The sequence below is a fragment of the Zalophus californianus genome, chromosome 13, assembly GCF_009762305.2.
Source record: "Zalophus californianus isolate mZalCal1 chromosome 13, mZalCal1.pri.v2, whole genome shotgun sequence".
Taxonomy (NCBI): domain Eukaryota; kingdom Metazoa; phylum Chordata; class Mammalia; order Carnivora; family Otariidae; genus Zalophus; species Zalophus californianus.
In genome coordinates this window covers 66516797-66541349 of record NC_045607.1, presented here as the reverse complement: position 1 = coordinate 66541349, position 24553 = coordinate 66516797, and the positions used below count along the sequence as shown (strand labels likewise).

Genomic DNA, 24553 nt, shown 5'->3' with positions numbered 1-24553 from the left:
GTCTAGGGAAACTATGTCACCAAGAGGCCATCAATAACACACGTTTTGCCTTCTTCCCTCCCCTCACACCACCCTCAATCCTTTCACTGAATGAGGATGAACAGAAGATGATGATGGAGAGCTTCGGACTCTGGCTTCCTTTTCTTATGGACCAGATTGTTCTGTTGGGTGTGCATCCCCTTCCTGTCTCCCACAGCTACCCAGAAATGCATCGTTTATCTCCTCTCTGCCTAGGACAGCCCATTCCCATCCCTCAACAAAACAAGGCAAGACAGAGTCAACACAGAAGAAATGCGCAGTGGCCGTGTGCTCTCGGCCTGTTGGTTGTGGGGGAAAGGTGAGGGAGAGGCCAACTGTACAAATAACATCCATGCAAACTCTCTGCCCTTGATGCCTAATCTGTTATTTTCATCACAATTCATCAAGGATTATTACAAGCCACTTGTCACTTGAAAGAGGCCTGAGAACATGGAAGAACAGAATTCTCATGGATGAAATCTTTCCTCTTCTCTATCATTTTGATTCCTCGTGTGTGCTCGATAGAGTATGGGGAACGGGGGAAGAGAAGAGAGACTACCAACCAGAAAGGGAAACTGTACTGTGATTCAAGGGTTTACAGACAAAAGTGAATGCCTCACAGAAAAAAGGGCAGTGAGGAAACAGAAAAGTTCTCAAGCCTTTTCCATTTATCATCCTTCACAGATATTTTTATCTAAAAAATAAAGAGGGAAATTGGAGGTAAGAGAGAAGATGAAGCTTGGGAAGCCTGAAACAGATTCTCTTTCGTGGTCTGTTCTAAGACAGTTAAATACTTTACTCAGGAACGGTCATTCTCTTCAAGAAGAAATGGCTGATGAGAAGCTTGGCCTCCAGTGTGCGCAGTGTACGCAGGAGTCAGCAGTCCCAGCCCACTCCTCCAAACCCCTGACGGGCGGGAGCCCCTGTGGTGATATATGTATATAATTAAAGGGTGACTACATTTACCAGAAAATAACTTTCCTCTTTTAAGAAAGGGATTCTCGGGGTGCCTGGGTGGCTCAGTCGTTAAGCATCTGCCTTCGGCTCAGGTCATAATCCCAGGGTCCTGGGATCGAGCCCCGCGTTGGGCTCCCTGCTCCGCGGGAAGCCTGCTTCTCCCTCTCCCACTCCCCCTGCTCGTGTTCCCTCTCTCACTGAGTCTCTCTCTGTCAAATAAATAAATAAATCTTTTAAAAAATAAAAAAATAAAAAAGGGATTCTCCAGAAGATTCATTCCAATAGTAAACTCTTTGATGGAGTTCAAAAGCGATTTGGTTTCTACGATACCGACTTATATGAAACCTTTATATCTATTGTGTAAAGTACCTTTATTAATACGTATGTTTTATTATGCCATTTTCTTCTTTTCTGCTTTCAGAATGCTATAAACATAAGACTGTAAATAACCCTTTTGCATTTCAGGACCTATTTTGTTTCAAAACACTCAAGTTTCTTTCAACAAATTTGAGCCTGGAAAAATTATTCCCTTTCTTTTTAATCTTTACCAGATGTTGTTTATACTACAAGCATTTTTTTTCAGTACTCCATAATGAAATTATTGTTTAATTAGTGATAAATGTATCATTTCTGGGCTTAAAAGAAAAACAACTTAACCACCAAATGTACTTCTGTATTTTAAATTTACCTGTACTCTACAAGAGCGTTAAGACGCAGGGGATGTCAGCTCTGGATTAAGAACAAGAACCCCCAAACCTGAAGTTCTTTCTAGCCTTGCCCAGTGGCTTCTGTCCAGTGAGCTGAGCTTGTGCAGCTTGAGCAGGAAGATAGCCCCTCAGCATCCTGCTGCTTCTTGGCTCAGTCACTAAGTGGCACTGAAACCCCAGGTCGAACACTGCACTTTGTTTTTTGTTTCTTCTCTCTCCCTTCATTTGACTGGTCGGTTGCAAAGTCCTGCATCCCCAACAGTAAGAATCCCCAGCACTTGCCATCTGGTCCTCCTTCTTTACAGAGATGATGCCTGGAGCAGGGGAAGGGGTGTGTGTGTCTGGTGCCCCCCAGAGGTCGATGCTGGGAGGTGCAACTACTGTCCCAGGTGCAGATTCTTCACCTTTTTGCAAGTGTAAGCCATCACCACACTTTCCTATTCGACCACTGCTAAATTACATGCACCACATTAAAGAGCTCAAAAAAAGAAATGCTTAAAGGACTGCTAATGAAAAAGCAGAAAAAGAAAACCCTAGAACATTAGTAAGAAGTTATTCAAGCACAGAAAACTGACATCATCTGGGATGTGGAGTTAATTCTTCAGTATAATCTTTTATTAAAGGGGAACTGTGTTTGGAATGTTGTGTAAAGGAAGTTTTTCTTTTTGAAGTGGCTACAATTGCTCTTTGGAGAATGAAGACAAGAACACATCCTATCTCACATCAGGGGTATCTGCATGCTTTTATTCTTAAGCTCTTATTAGATTAAGAAATAATTCCTCTCCCACCCCCTCCCCAGCTTTACTGAGGTATACTTGACAAGATAAAGAAATGATTTTAATTGAGCTACAAAGACTTTCAGGAGGGAATAGATTCAAAATTTGAATAAACAAAAACAAAATGCACCCCATCTCCCTTCCCCCTCTTCTCTCGGCTCTTTCCTGAGCAAATCTATTGGTGAAGGCGAGGAAGCAGCTTCTCTGGACCCAGCCTGAGGGGCAGGCGGCATGCGGGGTCAGCCAACAAATGACTAAATCAAAGGGCATGGGAACCAGGGTACATCCCAGCCTGGGCATACTGCAGGGCAGCCAAGCACAGCGCCACCGTGCCACCCAGCCAGCACTTCTCATTCAACTGTGGAATAGAAACAATAGCTTTCTGGGCTCCACAGACAGAACTGTAACTAGAAAACATAATATCCTTCTGATTCTGGTCAGTCTTGGGAAACCAAAAAGTGTCAAAAAAACCCTGCATAATTAGCAAGCTTTCACTGCTTTGGTGACATCAGTTTTTATGGCAGGTCTGAAGCTATGGATTACGATCTTGCAGTGTATGTTCTGTCAAGGGAAACACAAGACTATCTGCTTTGAAAAGTTTCAGTCTGCAGAATAAATGACAAACTGAGGCTAATACTGTCATTTATTTAGGAGCCACAAGTTGTGGCAGGGAGCCATGAACTTGGGGGCAGTTCAGCCCATGGAAGCCAAAGGGTGAGTCTCAAAAGTAAGCAGGTTTCAAAACGTGTTTTTATTTTATTTTAAAGATTTTATTTATTTGTCAGAGAGAGAGAGCACACGCACACAAGCTGGGGGGAGCAGCAGGCAGAGAGAGAAGCAGGCTCCCCACTGAGCAGGGAGCCCAATGTGGAACTCAATCCCAGTACCCTGGGATTGTGACCTGCGCCGAAGGCAGACGTTTAACTAACTGAGCCAACCAGGCATCCCTTGTTTTTATTTTAGAAGCCAAAAAGATATGTGCCTTTAGAATTCAGGTAATATTAGATTGGTGCCTTATTACTTAGTCTTAATAGAAAATACCAGGCTTTACAATCTACACATTTAATGCAATCCCTATAAAATACCAACAGCATTTTTCACAGAGCTAGAACAAACAATTCTAAAATTTGTATGGAACCACAGAAGACCCCAAAAAGCCAAAGCAATCTTGGAAAAAAAAAAAAAGCAAAGCAAAGCTGGAGGCATCACAATTCCAGACTTCAAGCTATATTACAAAGCTCTAGTAATCAAAACACTATGGTACCGGCACAAAAGGAGACATAAAGATCAATGGAACAGAACTGAAAATCCAGAAAATCCAGGAAAAAAAAAACCCCACAATTATACGGTTAATTAATCTTCAACAAGGCAGGAAAGAATATCCAATGGGAAAAAGTTTCTTCAACAAATAGTGTTGGGAAACCAGGACAGCAACATGCAAAAGAATGAAAGAGGACCACTTTCTTACACGATCCACAAAAATAAATTCAAAATTGATTAAAGACCTAAACGTGAAACCTGAAACCATAAAAATTCTAGAAGAGAACACAGGCAATAACTTTTTTTTACATCGACCGTAGCAACTTCTTTCTAGATATGAAACTTCTTTCCAGATATGTCTCCTGAGGCAAGGAAAATGAAAGCAAAAATAAACTATTGGGACTACATCAATATAGAAAGCTTCTGCACAGCAAAAGGAACAGTGAACAAAACGAAAATGAAAAGGCAACCTATGGAATGGAAGAAGATATTTGCCAATGCCATATCCAATACAGGGTTAGTATCCAAAATAAATAAAGAACTTATTAAACTCAATACCCCCAAAACCAAATAATCTAATTAAGATGGGCAGAAGACATGAACAGACATTTCTCCAAAGATGACATCCAGATGGGCAAAAGACACATGAAAAGATGTTTATCATCACTCATCATCAGGGAAATGCAAATCAAAACCACAATGAGATATCACCTCACACCTGTAATAATGGTCCAATCAACAACGCAAGAAACAAAAGGTGTTGGCGAGGTTGTGGAGAAAAAGGAACCCTTGTGCACGGTTGGTGGGAATGAAAACTGGTGCAGCCACTCTGGAAAACAGTATGGAGGTTCCTCAAAAAGTTAAAAATAGAACAACCTTATGCTACAGCAATCACACTACTGGGTATTCAAGAACACCAATTCAAGGGCCACCTGGCTGGCCCAGTTGGAGGGGTGTACAACTCTCGACCTTGGGGTTGTGAGTTCAAGCCCCATGTTGGGTGTAGATTACTTATATATTTTTTTCATACATAAATATCTTTTTAAAAAAAGAGCACTAATGCAAAGGGATACATGCACGCCTGTGTCTATAACAGCATTATTTACAATAGCCAAGATAAGGAAGCAGCCCAAGTGTTCACTGACTGATGAATGGATAAAAATGTGGGATCTACATACAATGGAATATCATTCAGCCTTAAAAAAGAATGAAATCTTGCTGCTTGCAACAACATGGATGGAGTTAGAGAGTATAATGCTAAGCAATATAAGCCAGTCAGAAAAAGACAAATACCTTTTAAATTCACTCACACGTGGAATTTAAGAAACAACAAACGAGCAAAGGGAAAAAGAGAGACAAAACAAGAAAGAGACTCTTAGTTATAGAGAACAAACTGATGTTACAAGAGGGGAGGTGGGTGTGGGAAGGGGTGAAACAGGTGATGGAGACTAAGAGAACACTTATCATGATGAGCACCAGGTGATGTATGGAAGTGTTGTATCACTATGTTGTACACCTGAAACTAATATAATACTGTATGTTAACTACCTGGAATTAAAATAAAAATTTTAAATTAAAAAAAAAAAACTACAGGGCGCCTGGGTGGCTCAGTTGGTTAAGCGACTGCCTTCGGCTCAGGTCATGATCTTGGAGTCCCTGGATCGAGTCCCGCATCGGGCTCCCTGCTCGGCAGGGAGTCTGCTTCTCCCTCTGAACCTCCCCCCCTCTCATGTGCTTTCTCTCTCTCAAATAAATAAAATCTTAAAAAAAAAAAAAAAGAAGAAGAGAAAGAAAAGAAAATACCAGGCTTTCAAGTCCCCGAAAGACCAAAGCACATTTGGGGAGGTCATTTCCCTTTGTACAACCTGTACCACACTTTTATCTTTTGTTTTTGCAACATCTTGTAACTATAGAATTTCCAGGGCTATTTCTGGACAGTCCCAAGAGATGGAAACATAATTAACAGTGCTCCATATAAAATACAAGTTACGTAGACCATCACACTTTAATTACTCTCAGAATCCAACTCTAATGTAATAGGCATCAAGTTTCTTCTGGAGGAAAACACAGCAGGCCCCTGCTATCTGAGTCTTCGAGATCTCTCTGATACTTCTGCTCGGCCTTGTCACTGCACCAAGATACTGCGCTGCGATAAATGAATCAGATGATGCAATTAGGAAGCAGGCTCTTCAGGTTACCCTTGTAATCACTGAGTCACGTCACAGGCATATTACAGCCTGCCGTGTTTTCTGGCACTGTAGACCCAGGATGCCTGAGGAGAGCGGCCCACGCCAATCAGAGGCTTGCAGCTCTGTACTCTAATTACCTTCTTGAACCATAAGGCATAGAGAGGTCATATCCTGCCAGTGCCACAATAAATTAAACCAAATAACACCCTCTGGAATCCTCCTTTAACCATAATGGAAGCTCCGAATCCCTACACACATGAGCCTGATAAGTACTTCTGTAGATCAACGGACTTCGAAGCTGTCTGCCTGGGGGACATTAAACTATAAAAGTTGGAGACTGAAGGCTGTGTAGTGCAGTGTTCAGTGGGGGTGATGCCTCCTGGCTCTCATATCCTGGGATATCCTGTGCTCGCTGGAGCGCTCTCAAGCCAGAGGGCTACAGGTAAAAAGGACATGGGGGAAGTTCAGAGAAGAACCACAGGACCAAAGAAAGGCTGCAGAATCAAACCAACTCAGAAAAGCCAACGGAACTGGAATTTCTCTATAGGGACAAGACCTAAAGAAAATTAATAAGGACCCCAAAAGCAAGGAAATAACTCAGTTACTGTTATTTTGTCCCTGAGAAAGGACTAGGGAAAATTAAATTATACCGTATACATTTAAGTTAGAAATAGAGATGTACCTGATACTAAGGGTAATGTTTGGAATGGGCTGCCAGGGACTTCTAAAAGCCTTTGTTCATTTTGAATTTTACTGTAGCTATTTTTATGTAAGGTGCATTCTTATTTCTCACCTTACTATGCAACTCTTTTGAATGGTGAGGTCAAAGTAGTAATTTTCCTAAAAACAAAAAACCTCTTGTGCTTGCTCACTCTTTTGTATCTATCTTCTTCCCTTCCTTTTTTCCTGTCAAACACTGTAAACTTCCAGACCAGCTGGGTTCAATTTGTGCCACTTAGCTTACAGGTTCACGGCTCCTGGTGACTGCAGCACCATGCGCAGCTGCCTGGGAGGCCCCAGAACGTGAAGGCGGACAAGAGCCTGTGGAGTAAGGGAGAAGGCTGATGGGGACCTAAAAGGAACAATGGGACAGAGGAAGAAGGCAACTGATTCAATCAGGATTCCCTAACACAGCCTCCAATATGAAAGAGAATGGAAACAGGAAGTTCCAACCGAATTAAAAAAAAACAGAAGGTGTCTGGGAGGTGGGCGTTGTGTCAACTCAGCCAACCTCAGAGTTCCCCCCTTTCCAAGTCTCAGCTCAAGTGGGGAGGTGAACACTCTCTCCTGCCCACTTTTCTTAGCCCCCAACTAAAGATCTGACCGTTCAGCATCTCTGAACTAATTTTCTCCACCGGTACAATAGGAAGAAAATCTCTGTGCCCTATGTTCCCCAGGTTACAAAAGCTAATGAGAAAACATGTTAGAAACCACTGAGGTTCTCGTAAAACAGATGCCCAGGGAGCACGGCACCTCCTGTAGTTTTTGGCTTGTTTTTTCAGGGTGCATTGGTCTTTATTCCCACTCTTAAAAAATGCACATAAATTCCACAGAATTGCCTCCCACGAAGGGAAAACACCCCTACCGGTCAGGTTCTGAGAACTGCCTGTGAGTCCTGCCATCTGACCCTGGTTTAGGTAATGAAGCCAGTCCATTTGGCCCACTGAGCCCCCAAATTCCCAGGCCTGAGAGGTCCCAAGTACAAGGAAGGGCAGGCGAGTCACCACATGGAGGGAGGGTTCAAGGCTAGAAGGCTTACACCAAAAGAAAACTTACAGAATTCTTAGTTGTTTTTATTGTTTTAACCTTTCTTCCAGGATTTTGTTTTATACCTCCTCTCATTTGTAAGGTCTTCATTTTTTTAAACTTACTTTTCATGTGGAAATAAGAAATAGTTTTAAAACAGTGTGCCTTAGTATTAGTTCTCGTGAGTGTGCACTATAAGGTGCACTGATCCAGTAAATCTCACACCTCTCCCCATTTTCAAGACACGCTCCAACTATGCAGAAAAGCCCCCTAAGCTGGGTATTTCTATAACAAAATGCAGACATATGATTATTTTAAAAGGTGCCAACTGCTCTCGTTTACATTTCCCCTTGCTTTGACAAAAAGAGAGGATACCCAGCATCCTCTTTAAGGACTTTTCTCCTCATCAAAGCCCAGCACGTACCAGCAATGAATCTTTCAAAAAGCATTCGATCCTTCTCAGGAAATTTCTCTGACTGGAGATTAGCTTATCAAAAAGATGCAGTGTTGCTTTTTCAAGGCTGGGAAGGTGCCGAAGCCAGAGGCAGACTACAGCTGATATGGGGAGAGAAATCTTCTTCCTTTCAGCAAGAATAAACAAAATTTTAAACAGAAATGGGTTACTAAGAAAATAAGATTGAGACAGATCAAAATGCAGTAATGAGTCCAGTTTGTGACTCTTCTTTTCATCATGGTCATAGAGCAGTTATTTACAGTAATCAATGAATATTTACCAAGTGTCCGTTTGCAAAATAATGTGAATCTGCTTCCAATTCAACTCAAGATATCAGAGAAATGCCCAAAGAAACGCCTTCCAAAAGGAAAAACAAGTAGTAGTGACGGAAGTGTTAGTGATGGAAAGATTAGTGATAAAGAGTAAGATGGAAAAAGGCCTTGACTGATACTGTCCCGAATTTAAAAAGTTATATTTGAAAGTACATCGTAAGGATTTAAAGTATGTAATCAGACCAGAGCCACCACCTACTAACTCAATGGCCTTGGGAAAGTTACTTAAACTCTAAACCTCAATATACTCATCTGTAGAGTGGGCCTATCTCCCTCACCGTGCTCTGAGAAGGATCAAATGTAGTAATACATGTGCAGAGATTAGCACAATGCTTGACATCTAGTGGATATTCAGTGGCTGTATTTGTGAATCTGTCGCTTGAAAGTTAAAAAATATTTTCCTTTAGTAATCATTTCAAAAATGGTGGTAATGGCCTGGTAGATCCATAGCTGATCCCTACCATGGTGCTCTATGGGCCCCAAATAGTTTGTGAAGCTATGTTTCCACAGGAGAATGTATGTGGAGGTTCCTCCTGAGTCAGGTCAGTGAGTCAGGGGTTCTCCCTCCTCTCCTGGGAGGGAGCATGAAGGGACACCTAATTCTGAGCCACTGGTGGCTCCTCCCTGTGAACACTGGGCCTGTTTTGGCCTGCGGAGACTTCTCTTTCTCCTTTCAGCCCAGCTTTTCCAAGACCTCCCTCCTTTCACCTGTGGTATCACAGACATCAGACTACTTGCCAGGTTCTGCCAAAGATGTTTACTGCCTTTACTAAGAAAAACAAAAGCTGAGGGCACAAAGGCTCCCTCTTAGCCACAAACCCCTTCAGGGCTTTCCCTTCACCACGGCTTCTGGGCCACTTCTCTGCAGGAGCTGGTGTGAAGCCCAGAGCATGGGTGCAGGGGCAGGAAATGAATAGGCAGAGTCACAGTGCAATTTCTCATGATTTCTCTTTTTTCTTCTCCCTCAGTGTACCTCCTTGTAGACCTCTGTCCTGGATTAACTCTGGGGCAAGGCCAGACAAAGCTGAAGAGTCGGAAGGACTCACAGAAGCAGGCAGAGTACAGGACAAAGGGCAGGACGGAGGCCCCCCTCTGACCCTCCTTCTCATCTCACGTTCTCACCCTGAGCTTCAACTCTTCTGGGAAGTCTTGCAGGACCCCCTTCCCTCACCTCCCCACACCTGGCAAAGAAGAACTGCCACGGTGCCCCCCCTCTTGCATCACCTGGCCCATCTGGGGGCCACGCTATGGATGTCCTCTCTTGTGCCACTGGTGCTTTGGGCTGCAAGCCCCATGCCCCCTCCCCTATCATCCTGGATGGCAAGGAGCTGGTGGGCATCCATGCAAGGAAGAAGAGCACTTCCTGTAAGGCATTCAAAGTGCCAGGTGCAGGCCAAACAAGTGGGAACAAAACAGACCTAGTCTGTACCCCTACCACTTGGGATCCAGTGGGAGGTACACATACACATACTAGATTAAGAAAAAGGCAATGAAGGAAAAGGGCAGGCTGAGGTAAAAGAGAGTAACAGAAGGGGCCCGATTGAGACTGGGTGGTCAAGATGGCCTCTCCAGCTGAGTTGAGATTAGCTAGGTGAAGAGTAGCCAGAAGGGCACTTCAGCCGAGGGAATGGCAGCCATGATGGTCCTGAGACAGGGAAGAGCAAGGTCAGAAGGAGTGAGAAGCCCCAGAGAGTGAAGGTAAGGTGGCCTGTAAGGCTCTGGGATTCTATTCAGTGATTATTCTGGTCCAAAGGACATTATACAGAGGAGTGCCAGGATGCGGTTTGCAGTCAAAGGTCAGTCCGGCTGCAGCAGGGAGAACGGAGTGTGGGCCTAGAATGGGTGTGGGGAGCTCAGGAGCCCAGGGGGGCTGGTGCTGGCGTGTCCCGGGTAGCAGTGGAGGAGTGTACGGTACTGGCACATACTTCAGCAGTAACATCAAGAGGAAGTGGCGATGAATTTGATGAGAGGCGGTGAAGGTGAGGTAGGAATCAAGGCTGCTCAGGTTTCTTGAGCAATTGAGCTGGATGGAAAGATGGAAAAATAAGATCTGTGAAGGATTTACTAAGAGCTCAGTTTGGGTGTATGAATTTAGAATGTCTGAGGCGCACTCAAAAAGAGGGATAAAATAGGTCCTTGAATATCCAAGTTGGAAGCTCTGGGGAGAGGCCTGGGCTAAAGATCTCCATTAAGGAACCATCAGCCAGCATGGAGTGGCATGAGAGTGCAGAACTCCAAGGGAGAGAGGTCTGCGTGGGGAGAGAAGAGGGCCCAGGTCTGTGCCCTGAGCAGTGCCAACAGGCAGACGAAGATGAGAGTTGCAGATGGAGGAGGCAGGAGACACACAAGCAGGGAACAACGTCACCAAGGAAGAAGGAAGGCCTGGCTCTGACCAGCACTGCTGAGACTGAGGACATGGGGAGAGAACCACACGCATTACACTGGGCAGGCCCTTTGTGACCTCCCCAAGGACATGGTTTTGATAGAGTGACAGAAGCCCAGGGCAGTCAATGAGGAGAGGAGGTGGAAGTGCGGCCATTACTGCAGACAGGTCTTCAGAGGGACAGCTGTGACGGGAGCAACAGCAGAAGGCAGCACAGGATTGGTGGTGTGCAGAACAGTATGGCTGACTGGTGAGTCAGATGCAGAGGAGAGAGGCTGAAGGACTGGTAGCCACCATTTATTAATCGCTTACCTGAAACCATGCTAAGCATTTTACTTGTATTTTAATCCTACAAAACGGGTAGCATAATGACCCTTATTTTATAGACAAGGCATCTGAGGTCAGAGAGGGACCAAGGACTCACAGCTATGACTGAACCCAGGAGGTCTGATGCTGGAGCTAGTTGTATGCCTCAAGTCATCTATTAGCTTCTCCACTTGTAGACTGGAGAGTGGAGGGTGCTGCTCAGAAGAGGGGCCCCAGCCCAGAGGAGTGAGCAGATGGCCTTCCTAGGTAAGCAAGATGCCTGGACCCTGTGTCCATTCCCTTCAGTGTTTGCAGAAGTCTTTTCAAAGTCTAGGCTGTCAGCCAGTTTTAGTCACATTAACAGACCCTTGGGAGAGGTTTCCATCCAACTTTCTACAGGAGAACTTCCCTGGACAGGGGCGAGGGTATGTGTAGCTCCTGTCATGAACCAGAAAGCCCCCAAGAGGCAGGGACGCTCTGAGGTGCGGAGGGAACTTGGCTGCTCAGTGGCTCCTCCCTTCCCAAACAGCAGGGACATCTTTTGACCTGCATTCACATCTTTTTTTTTTTTTCAGGATCCATATGAAATAACTATGTATGTCATTAGAGAAGTTTCTCACTTCAGGGAGAGTTCTTCATGCAACACCATTCCCAGGGTCTCTGAGCAGCCATATGCAGTAAGTGTGATTTTTACCTAATGGTCACAGTGGCTGAGTGATGCCTGGCAGCACAAAGGTATGAGCTGTTGAGAATGAGCAGTAGATAAACATGAACAAATATAAAAAGGAAGCTAGTGTAAAATGGTAGTTCCATCAAGTATCTGAAATAAAAAATACTGCTTAAAAATTTACATAAGATCTGCAAAATTATATACTCAAGTCAGTAAGTACATAATATTTTTGTTCTAGTCTCAGAAACAGTTCAAAAAATGTGTATGTTGGGTGCCTCAGTGGCTCAGTCGATTAGTGGCTGCCTTTGGCTCAGGTCATGATCCCAGGAGTCCTGGGATGGAGCCCCACATCGGCCTCCTTGCTTAGCAGGGAGCCTGCTTCTCCCTCTGCCTGCTGCTCCCCCTGCTTGTGCTTGCTCTCCCCCTTCCCCATGTCAAATAAATAAGTAAAATCTTTAAAAAAAATAAAAAATAAAAAATGTGTATGTTAACAATTATCTTATTACCCTTTATTCAGAGTATACTCATTTATTTGCTGTGATTATATTTATGAACCCATGTTGAACAATCTATTTTGTCCTAAAACATCAAAAATTTAACTCTTGATAATCAATACTGGTGATGAAGAAATCACCAAAACAATATGATCTTAATATACTTGCATAACAGAATTTGACTAGACCAACACATATTATGTAAAATGTTCTAAAAGTGTACCAGGTTGGTTTTGAAATAAAAAAGGCAAATTACATTATATGTCAATTACATCTCAATAAAACCGGGGGCTGGGGGGAGGCAAATTATGAAAGAAGAACACAAATGGCCAATAAAGATATGCAGATTTTCAACCTTATTAATAGTAAAGAAAGGTGCACTAACACAGCTATCATTTTCCTCCTCACACATCAGCAAATGTTTACGACAACATCCAATGCTGAAGTAGGTACAGGGGACATATGTTCTCAGAGGTGAGATGGAACGGCTTTGCTCTTCTGTTTATGCATACACGTAACCTAACGAATTATAAAACAGACATCATCCTGGCTTCATAACCATACGTTTGTGAATCTGCCTGGCAGAAATAAAAGCATCAGTTGGAGGATATTCACTGCAGCAATATTATAAAAACAAAATTAAAAACTTGAATGCATCTATTGGCAAGTAGCTGAATAAATTAAGGTCCATTCATATCAGGGAATATGTTCCTATTTTATAAAAATGAGCTGGATCTATATCCCTTAAGGGCTAGCCAAAATATATTGGTTAGAAAACAAGTTCCAGAGTCATGTGTATGGTATGATGCTGTTTTTGTTTTTTGTTTTTAAAACTACTTAAAAAAAGAGAAAAAACTGTTTTATATAGATTTCTATGTTTACAAGAATATAAGGTATGGTTATCAGAAGTACTAGAGGGTGATAATGAGAGGATAATTAACATTTTCTGTATATACTTCTGTATTGTATTGTTTGACCAGATAAAATGAATATATTATTTCTGTGGAAATTTAAAGAGCCAATAAAGTCACAGAAGATAAAAATGTTTTAAAGGACAGTGAAAATTTTCATACTACCCTACTGAACATGTGTTAGTCACAGAAACACTAAGGTGGTCCTTCTTCTACTCTGACCATACTTACTCCCATCTATCTAGCCTAGATACCGATCAAAACTTGGTGTAATACATTAAAAGTTTCTTATTTAAAATAGGAGGAATAGGCTTCCAGTCGGTGCTTTCATGTAGAGCAACTAAGTCTTTTTTTTTTTTTTTTTGAAGATTTATTTATTTGAGAGAGAGAACGTGTGACTGGGGGGCAGGGGCAGAGGGAGAGAATCTTTAAGCAGACTCTCCGTCAGTTGGAGAGCCTGACATGTGGCTCGAATCCCACGACTCATGAGATCATGACCTGAGCTGAAACCTAGAGTTGGACACCCAACCCACTGAGCCACCCAGGCACCCCAAACATCTGAGTCCTAGTAACAATTTCTGACACACAGCAGGAGAAGCCTGACAGGACACTGCCGTGTCCAACATCTCCTGCTATTAGTCTGCTAGATAAGTGCCTTCTTGGCATTTAGAAAACTGTACTTTGTTTCTCCAAAATACTGAGGCTGTTGTTTGTCCCATCTTTTCCAAAAAGAGGCAGTATATAAAGAAATTGGTTCAGGTGCTTAATAAATAATTTTGGCTCCAACTGTTTTTTGATAGCTACAATAGAAACAGAATGTGGAATTCAATTCTTTGCAAGAACAGTTCCTAATGAAGGCAGTGCCTGTCAGTAGGGAATGTCAGAGAGGCGAAGGGAAGGAAGAAGCTTCCTCACTCAAGACAAACACAGGCAGTAGTCCACCTTTCCAAACCAGAAAGAGATCAGGGCTGTTTGGGTTGCCAGAGAAGCCCACAAAAATCAGGATCAGCTTTTCTGGAGAACTACTTAATTCCAAGGAATTGGAAAGAACACTCTCTATTATATCCCAAAGGTGTATTTCCAGGAAAACTTGATCTAAGAAGTATAACAAATTTGAGGACTGTGCCATTGCCACTTACATGTTCAGAGAAATCACTTTTCAAAACAAAGAGCAGCAACACCAAGCAAAGGAAATGTCCAAACCCAAACATACTGGAATGTCTATTACAAATCAGAATCAGCAGGTTTTTATTTGAAAAGTAAACTTTTTCAATGACTAATTTTCTGACTAAGGTTTAAAAAAAAAAAAAGAGGATCTCAGGAAGTCTCAATAAATGGATAAATAGAGTTTTAGTTACTACTACTCATCTTTGCCACCGTTCTGTCTTTGGTATTACACTAACCTTTCTTTGTTTATGGACATTCACCTATATCATTTGACAGTACTTAAAGCCTGATTTTTCTTATCTGAGCTGAAAAACCACAGAACCAGTAGCTGGCAAAAGGTCAGCCTTTCTTGTACTTTATTTTCTTTTCCTGGTAAGCACCTTTGGAGGCTGTATTAGTTCTTTCAGCAACAGGATTTAAAAAAAATTTTTTTTTAATAGGGAATTTTACACACACACACACACACACACACACACTATAGTTCAGCAAAAGGAATTTAGCTTAATTTGGTCTTAGCTCAGTGACATTTCCATTAGAAGAAAAAGATATAAGCTTGAGAAAACCTAATAAAACATTATAAAAAATGATATAATTACTAAAGTCAACAATAATAATACCAACATGTGAACAGTTACTGAACGTCTACTCTGGGTGCGAGGCACCATGCTAAACATATTACAGGCATGAGCCCCACTTAAATACATTTCAGTATGCCTTACGTCTGTTACCCCACCACAGTTATAAAAAGGCGACAGTCCCCTTTGAACTCTCAAAGTTTGGGTCAAGATTATGAACTGTACGGTCATCTTATTTAACATTCACAGTCATACCGTGAGGCCAGTTGGTTGGTCAGTCCTGCATCCATTCATTCTTCCTTTCATTTGTTCAACTGACTCATCCATTCTAGTATGTAGAGAAAACTCTCCACCCGGTCATCAAACTCTTCAATATTTCTGTAGATTTACCTTAGAGGGCATGTCATACTGAATTATTTATACTCCACAGACCCCCAGAAGGATTTCAAGCAGTCCTCCCAGAAAGGCTATATGCAGCCTGCAGCCTGCGTGACTGCGAGGGCAACTGCAGGAAGAGACCTGGGAAGTTAGGTTTGACATTTAGGCCAAGAAATTAAAGATTTCCTCTAGGTTATCTAAACTGCAGAGAGGGGCAAGAATCTGCTGTTTAAAAGAAGACAGGCAGACCATTTCTGAAAGTACATGACTGTATTTGGAAGCCAAGGCCACAGACACCCGGCCAATAGTAAAACATGAAATTCCACTGGTGTATTGTGGCAGGCAAAGAGCTGGAAGTCTAAACACAGGGCAGGGCGCACTGGTCAAAGAAAGTATGTGGTTTCCAAATGACCACACAGCACATTTGGGGAACCGCTCAAGGGGCTGGGGGGAGAACAGTGTTGGGTGTGGGGGTGGTAATTTGCACCGACTGACTGAATCAGCCTCCCCATGTCAACATGTGGCTAGGATGCTCCGTCCATGGGAAAGTGTCCATGGAAAGGTGCCAGCCCTTACGCCACTGCTCGGGGAACTTGCTGAGCTGAAGCCATAGGAATTGGACAAGCTGAAGGCCACCCAGCATTTCTGGACTGTCTGTCCCCAATGGATTAGCAGACATAATTTTCCAAACCAAATAAATTTTATTAGTTGCTGAGGGAGAACATGCTATCAGAAGTAAAATAAACAGCAAAGGAGTTCAGGCCTACCCATGAAGCCACTGTCCTCAGCTTTCTGTCTGAGCACTGTGGGTGGAGCAAAAGTAGCTATTTTCTTTTTTTTTTTTTTTTAAGATTTTATTTATTTATTTGACAGAGAGATAGAGAGAGAGAGCACAAGTAGGCAGAGTGGCAGGCAGAGGGAGAGGGAGAAGCAGGCTCTCCGCTGAGCAGGGAGCCGGATGTGGGGCTCGATCCCAGGACCCCAGGATCATGACCTGAGCCGAAGGCAGCCGCTTAACCGACTGAACCACCCAGGCTCCCCAAAAGTAGCTATTTTCTGAGCATGTCTCCTCCTCACTAGTAATTTCTAAAACAGTTTTGAGAGGTTTCACAGGGGATGCCAAGGGGCATTCTCCTCCCATTTCCCTTTAATTCAAGTCTTGCAGAAAAAGGCTGGAAGCACAGGTTGCTAAGACCCTATAACTTGATGAAATGTATTACTAAATAAATCAGAAACAGAGCTGCAATGGTGAAAGGCAAAGAACATTTTACTCAAAAGTAAATACTTTGAAAAATTGCTTTGGAGGATGAAAAATGAAAGCTGTAGGGTAAGCCACTAGAACCTGAAGGATATACTCAGGAAAATGATGTGAAGCACATTTATCACATTATACAAACCAAAGACAACTGATCAGACTCCTCAGGAAATTCTGACTTACTGGGTAAATTGTGACAGAGGTTTACAGTAAGTAGAAAAAGACTGTATTTTTTAACCATGAGAACTGTTTGAACTTCTTTCAACATCAAATAATTTAACCTTCTATTTCTTTTTCTAAATATTACCTTAACAAATTCCTGTATTATAACACTTCATGTAAAATGAAATTAAAACTTACATTCTTACATTAATTTTTAAGAGTTATATATGAAAAACAGCAAATACTCTACTGGTAATTACTTCCTCTGAACTGAAAGAAAAATGGTGATTTTGAGATGCTCATTCTCCAAATGCAATGATATAATAAAAATCAATTTAAAGATGGGGAGAAGATATGCTTGTTAGAGAAAAAAAATCCAACCCCCCCGCAAAATACAATAAAACCTTAGAAGTAAAAAATATTAAAACTTATATATGTGGAAAACATGTAAAACATTCCTTTAAGATCAAAAAGTAAACCTGAACAAATGGAAAGACATAAGTGTTCTTGGACAGGTGGACAGAAAGCCTTCATGAAGAAAAGATGCCAATTCTTTCTCAGTTAACCTATATATTTCACATGAGCCTCCCCCAAACAACATTAACTATCTTTCCTGAAGCTAGACACAATGGTTTCAAAGTTTAGAAGATAAAACAAAAAACAAAACAAAAAAACAACAAAAAAGATAAAACAAGCAAGAATTGCCAGAAAAACCCTGAAAAGGAAGAGAAATGAGGGAGAACTAGCTTTATTTTATAATAGGTGTATAAGAAAGGCTCCACCATTAAAACAAAGTGGTACTGGTGTGTGAATATACAACAGGCCAAAAACAAAACAAACAAAAAAAAAACCAGAACAGAAAATAACAAAATACGCCTAAATTATGCATATAGCAATTGAATGCATGATTAAGAAGGCAAGGGGTTTGCACCCTTTATCACACTTGAGATGGGAGAATGCTTTGTAACCTGAGAGTGTGGTAAAGCAACCATATTACTGCAACAAATACTTTGCAAAACCAAAACAAAAAGAAACTGGGAACCTACAGACTGAAAGAGACTTTTGAACCTATCAGCCAAATGCAACGTGTAGACTTTGGACTCTGACTCCAGAAGAACCAACTGTAAAAAAAAAATTTTTGAGACAATCAAGAGAATTTACTGTCTGACTAAATACGTGATGGTGCTAAGGAATTAGTATCAATTTTCTTAAATATAATAATGCTATTGTAATTATATGTATTTTCAAATACACCATATAGAGACTTGAAATTTCCTGTTGCATATGAAAGGAACTTGGAAGTCACCACTCTTAACAAGTACAAAGCAGAACAGACTGAAAAATCAACAACTTTTCTTGTATCCTTAAGATAGACAGAGGACAAACCTTGGGCCCTAAGACTGAAAAACAGATAAGCAAATAGAAATCGTGACTTACTGGAGTAGAGATCCACAAGTAGAAACTGCCCTAGGAACCAGTGCCAGGTAGGAAAACGGGCACTGTAATTAGTGAAGGGCTGGAGGCTCAGTGTGGACAACTTGGAGAGTTAGAAAGTCCAGTGAGATCCAGTCATGGAAGGCTCCCACAATATTACGAAATTTGCCAGGAGCTTAACCAGGTTATCTTAGTAAACGCTGGGAGTAAATCTACTTCTACTTTAGGTTTTGAATACAATAGAGCACTCCATTCTTGACAAGGTCTGCCCTCAAGGAAAACTAGTTAACCAGAGCCTAACCTCCTGTGGTATTATCAGAGCCTAAAAGACCTGTGGGAAGGCAAATAACCAATTCCAGCCAGCTCAGGTCATTTGTCCTCTAAGTAAGGGGAAAAAAAAAACTTGAGAAACTTGTGTGAAGTTCACAGTTCAGAGACAAAAGCTCACTAAAAGACTGAGACATAATTATAAGACCAAAGAACAGGGGCGGAGCAAGATGAGGGAGGAGTAGGAGACCTAGATTTCGTCTGGTCTCAGGAATTCAGCTGAATAGGGATCAAACCATTCTGAACACCTACGAACTCAACAGGAGATCGAAGAGGAGAGTAGCAACAACTCTCTGAACAGAGAAGCAACCACTTACTGGAAGGTAGGACGTGCGGAGAAGTGAATCCAGGGCGATATTCGGAGGATAGACAGCGGGGGAGGGGCATCCGTCTGCCTCTTCTGGCAAGTGATAGAGCCGGGGAGCACAAAATCAGAACTTTTAGAAGTCGGCTCCGCTGAGGGACGTCGCTCCAGTGGCTAAGCGGGGGGGGGGGGGGGGGGGAATCCTCGCGGGACAGTGTGGTCTCAGAACCTTCGGGGTCACAGAAAGACCGGGGGTGCCTGAGTGCGGCAGAGCTCCCAGGTATCAGAGCGGGGAAGCCGGCTGCAGAGACGGAGCTGAGGCGCGGCCTCTCAGCTCGGGGTGGCCATAAACTGTGATCCGCGGCCCAGTCGGGCCACTGCTCCTCCAGCAGGGACCCAACAAGCGGCAGAGCTGGGGAGACTCCCCTTCCTTCCCGGGAGGAGCGGCGCGGGAACGCACCGCAGGGATCTGCTGGGTTTGGGGACTCCACACGGGGTCGGGTGCCAGAGATAGCAACGCTCGGTCACAGGCCAGGTGAGCACGCACTGCGGCCGGAGACTGGGGAGACGGGAGTGACTGCTTTTCTCTGGGGGTGCACTGAGGCGCGGGGCCCTGAGTTCTCAGCTCCTCCGGGTGGAGATTGGGAGGCCACCATTTTCGCCCTGGTCCTCCAAAGCTGTACCGAGAGCTTGCAGGGAAAAAAAGCTCCTGAGAGCAAACCCGAGCAGCTTCCTTAGCCCGGACCGACAAGGGCGGGGCAATTCAGCCTCCGGCAAAGACATTTGGAAACCACAGCAACAGGCCCCTCCCCCAGAAGATCAGCATGAACAGCCAGCAAGCCAAGACCAAGTTTACCGATCAAGGAGAACAGGAGAACCCCAGTGCTAGGGGAATACTGCACATAGAATTCATGGCTTTTTTTTTTACCATGATTCATTAGTTCATCAAAGTTCATTTTTAACTGTTTTTTTTTATTTTTCTTTTTCCCCTTTTCAACCAACATCTTATCAATCCCTTTAAAAAAAAACAAAACATTTTTTTGGGGCGCCTGGGTGGCTCAGTTGGTTAAGCAACTGCCTTCGGTTCAGGTCATGATCCTGGAGTCCCGGGATCGAGTCCCACATCGGGCTCCCTGCTTGGCAGGGAGTCTGCTTCTCCCTCTGAACCTCTTCCCTCTCATGCTCTCTATCTCTCATTCTCTCTCTCTCAAATAAATAAATAAAATCTTTAAAAAAAAACATTTTTTATTTTTCATTTTTAGAGTCATATTTTATCCCTTCATAGTAGTTACCCTTATTTTTGGCATATATATATAAGTTATTCTCTCTTTAAAATTTTGAGATACAGTTTCTTCTAACAGATCAAAATATACCCTAAATCACTAGTGTATGGCTTTGTTCTAGTCTCCTGCCTGATCACATTCTCTCCCTTTTTCCTTTTTTTTTTCTTAAATCTTCTTCTTTCTTTTTTCAAACAACTTATCTTATCAAGTCCTTTTATAAAATCTCTTATAATTTTCATCTTTACATTCATCTTCCATCCCTTCATTGTATCAACCCTTATTTTCTACATATATGTCTTACTTCCTTTAAAATTTTAGGAGGCACTTTTTTCTAACAGACCAAAATACGCCCCAAATCTAGTGTGTGGCACTAGTCTATGCACTAGCCTGATCATATTGGATCATATTCTGCTTTTTTTGTATTGTTCTGTTTTTGTTTTTATCTTTTTTTTTCTTTTTTTTTTTCTCTTTCTTTTTTCTTTCTTTCCCTTTCTTTTCCCCTGGTTTCAGGTCTTTTCGGATTTGTATACAGTATATTTGCTGGAGACGTTGTAAACCTGTTAGCATTTTGTTCTCTCATTCATCTATTCTCCTCTGGACAAAATGACAAGACGAAAAAAATCACCTCAGCAAAAAGAACAAGAGGTAGTACCGTCAGCCAGGGACCTACTCAATACGGACATTAGTACGATGTCGGACCTAGAGTTCAGAATCATGACTTTAAAGATACTAGCTGGGCTTGAAAAAAGCGTGGAAGTTATTAGAGAAACCCTTTCTGGAGAAATAAAAGAACTAAAATCTAACCAAGTCGAAATTAAAAAGGCTATTGATGAGGTGCAATCAAAAATGGGGGCACTAAATGCTAGGATAAATGAGGCAGAAGAGAGAATCAGCGATATAGAAGACCAAATGATGGAAAATAAAGAGGCTGAGAAAAAGAGAGAGAAACAACTACAGGATCACGAGGGCAGAATTCGAGAGATAAGTGATACGATAAGACGAAACAACATTAGAATAATTGGGATCCCAGAAGAGAGAGAGAGAGAGGGGCAGAAGGTATATTGGAGCAAATAATAGCAGAGAACTTCCCTAATGTGAGGAAGGAAACAGACATCAAAATCCAGGAGGCAGAGAGAACCCCTCTCAAAATCAATAAGAATAGGTCAACACCCCGACATCTAATAGTAAAACTTATGAGTCTCAGAGACAAAGAGAAAATCCTGAAAGCAGCTCGGGAGAAGAGATACATAACCTACAATGGTAGAAACATTAGATTGGCAACAGACCTATCCACAGAGACCTGGCAGGCCAGAAAGGACTGGCAAGATATCTTCAGAGCACTAAACGAGAAAAATATGCAGCCAAGAATACTATATCCAGCTAGGCTGTCATTGAAAATAGAAGGAGAGATAAAAAGCTTCCAGAACAAACAAAAACTGAAGGAATTTGCAAACACGAAACCAGCCCTCCAAGAAATATTGAAAGGGGTCCTCTAAGCAGAGAGCCTAAAAGCAGCAAAGATCAGAAAGGAACACAGAGAACATACAGTAACAGTCACCTTACAGGCAATACAATGGCACTAAATTCATACCTTTCAATAGTTACCCTGAATGTAAATGGGCTCAATGCCCCAATCAAAAGACACAGGCTATCAGATAGGATTAAAAAACAAGACCCATCAATATGTTGTCTGCAAGAGACTCATTTTAGACCCAAAGACACCCCCAGATTGAAAGTGAGGGGGTGGAAAACCATTTACCATGCTAATGGACACCAAAAGAAAGCTGGGGTGGCAATCCTTATATCAGACAAACTAGATTTTAAAACAAAGACTGTAATAAGAGATGAGGAAGGACACTATATCCTACTGAAAGGGTCTACCCAACAAGAAGATCTAACAATTGTAAATATCTATGCCCCGAACATGGGAGCAGCCAATTATATAAGGCAATTAATAACAAAAGCGAAGAAACACATTGACAACAATACAATAATAGTGGGGGACTTTAACACCCCCCTGACTGAAATGGACAGACCATCTAAGCAAAAGATCAACAAGGAAATAAAGACTTTAAATGACACACTGGACCAAATGGACTTCACAGACATATTCAGAACATTCCATCCCAAAGCAACGGAATACACATTCTTCTCTAGTGCCCATGGAACATTCCCCAGAATTGATCACATCCTAGGTCACAAATCAGGTCTCAACCGGTACCAAAAGATTGGGATTATTCCCTGCATATTTTCAGACCACAATGCTTTGAAACTAGAACTCAACCACAAGAGGAAAGTCGGAAAGAACTCAAATACATGGAGGCTAAAGAGCATCCTACTAAAGAATGAATGGGTCAACCAGGAAATTAAAGAAGAATTAAAAAAATTCATGGAAACCAATGAAAATGAAAACACAACTGTTCAAAATCTTTGGGATACAGCAAAGGCAGTCCTGAGAGGAAAGTATATAGCAATACAAGCCTTTCTCGAGAAACAAGAAAGGTCTCAAATACACAACCTAACCCTACACCTGAAGGAGCTGGAGAAAGAACAGCAAATAAAGCCTAAACCCAGCAGGAGAAGAGAAATCATAAAGATCAGAGCAGAAATCAATGAACTAGAAACCAAAAGAACAGTAGAACAGATCAACGAAACTAGGAGCTGGTTCTTTGAAAGAATTAACAAGATGGATAAACCCCTGGCCAGACTGATCAAAAAGAAAAGAGAAATGACCCAAATCCACAAAATCATGAATGAAAGAGGAGAGATCACAACCAACACCAAAGAAATACAAACAATTATAAGAACATACTATGAGCAACTCTATGCCAGCAAATTAGATAACCTGGAAGAAATGGGTGCATTCCTAGAGATGTATCAACTACCAAAATTGACCCAGGAAGAAATAGAAAACCTGAACAGACCTATAACCACTAAGGAAATTGAAGCAGTCATCAAAAATCTCCCAACAAACAAAAGCCCAGGGCCAGATGGCTTCCCAGGGGAATTCTATCAGACATTTAAAGAAGAATTAATACCTATTCTCCTGAAACTGTTCCAAAAAATAGAAATGGAAGGACAACTTCCGAACTCATTTTATGAGGCCACCATTACCTTGATCCTAAAACCAGACAAAGACCCCATCAAAAAGGAGAATTACAGACCAATATCCTTGATGAACATGGATGCAAAAATTCTCACCAAAATACTAGCCAGTAGGATCCAACAGTACATTAAAAGGATTATTCACCACGACCAAGTGGGATTTATCCCTGGGCTGCAAGGCTGGTTCAACATCCGCAAATCAATCAACATGATACAATACATTAACAAAAGAAAGAACAAGAATGATATGATCCTCTCAATAGATGCATAAAAAGCATTTGACAAAGTACAGCATCCTTTCTTGATTAAAACTCTTCAGAGTATAGAGATAGAGGGTACATACCTCAATATCATAAAAGCCATCTATGAAAAACCTACAGCGAATATCATTCCCAATGGGGAAAGGCTGAGAGCTTTTCCCCTAAGGTCAGGAACGCGGCAGGGATGTCCACTCTCACCACTGCTATTCAACACAGTATTAGAAGTCCTAGCCACAGCAATCAGACAACAAAAAGAAATCAAAGGCATCCACATCGGCAAAGAGGAAGTCAAACTCTCACTCTTTGCAGATGATATGATACTGTATGTGGAAAACCCAAAAGACTCCACCCCAAAACTGCTAGAACTCATACAGGAATTCAGTAAAGTGGCAGGCTATAAAATCAATGCACAGAAATCAGTGGCATTCCTATACACCAACAACAAGACAGAAGAGAGACAAATCAAGGAGTCGATCCCATTTACAATTGCACCCAAAACCATAAGATACCTAGGAATAAATTTAACCAAAGAGGCAAAGGATCTGTACTCAGAAAACTATAAAATACTCAGGAAAGAAATTGAAGAAGACAGAAAGAAATGGAAAAACGTTCCATGCTCATGGATTGGGAGAACCAACATTGAAAGATGTCAATGCTACCTAGAGCAATCTACACATTCAATGCAATCCCCATCAAAATACCATCCACTTTTTTCAAAGAAATGGAACAAATAATCCTAAAATTTGTATGGAACCAGAAGAGACCCCGAATAGCCAGAGGAATATTGAAAAAGAAAAGCAAAGCTGGCGGCATCACAATTCCGGACTTCTAGCTCTATTACAAAGCTGTCTTCATCAAGACAGTATGGTACTGGCACAAAAACAGACACCTAGATCAATGGAACAGAATCGAGAGCCCAGAAATGGACCCTCAACTCTATGGTCAACTTATCTTTGACAAAGCAGGAAAGAATGTCCAATGGCAAAAAGACAGTCTCTTCAACAAATGGTGTTGGGAAAATTGGACGGCCACATGCAGAAGAATGAAACTGGACCATTTCCTTACACCACACACAAAAATAGACTCCAAATGGTTGAAAG

At 42.0% G+C, this 24553-nt stretch overlaps 1 protein-coding gene across 6 annotated transcripts in view; it reads right to left on the bottom strand.

The window, feature by feature from the left end:
- The window catches only part of FANCC (FA complementation group C), a 302242-nt gene that overhangs the window by 39236 nt on the left and 238453 nt on the right, over positions 1–24553 (bottom strand). For all 6 annotated transcript variants that reach the window (XM_027616992.1, XM_027616991.1, XM_027616994.1 and 3 more), the window contains one exon: positions 8078–8234. In XM_027616992.1, the coding sequence (XP_027472793.1) occupies positions 8078–8234 (157 nt within the window). The remainder of the gene's footprint in view (positions 1–8077; positions 8235–24553) is intronic.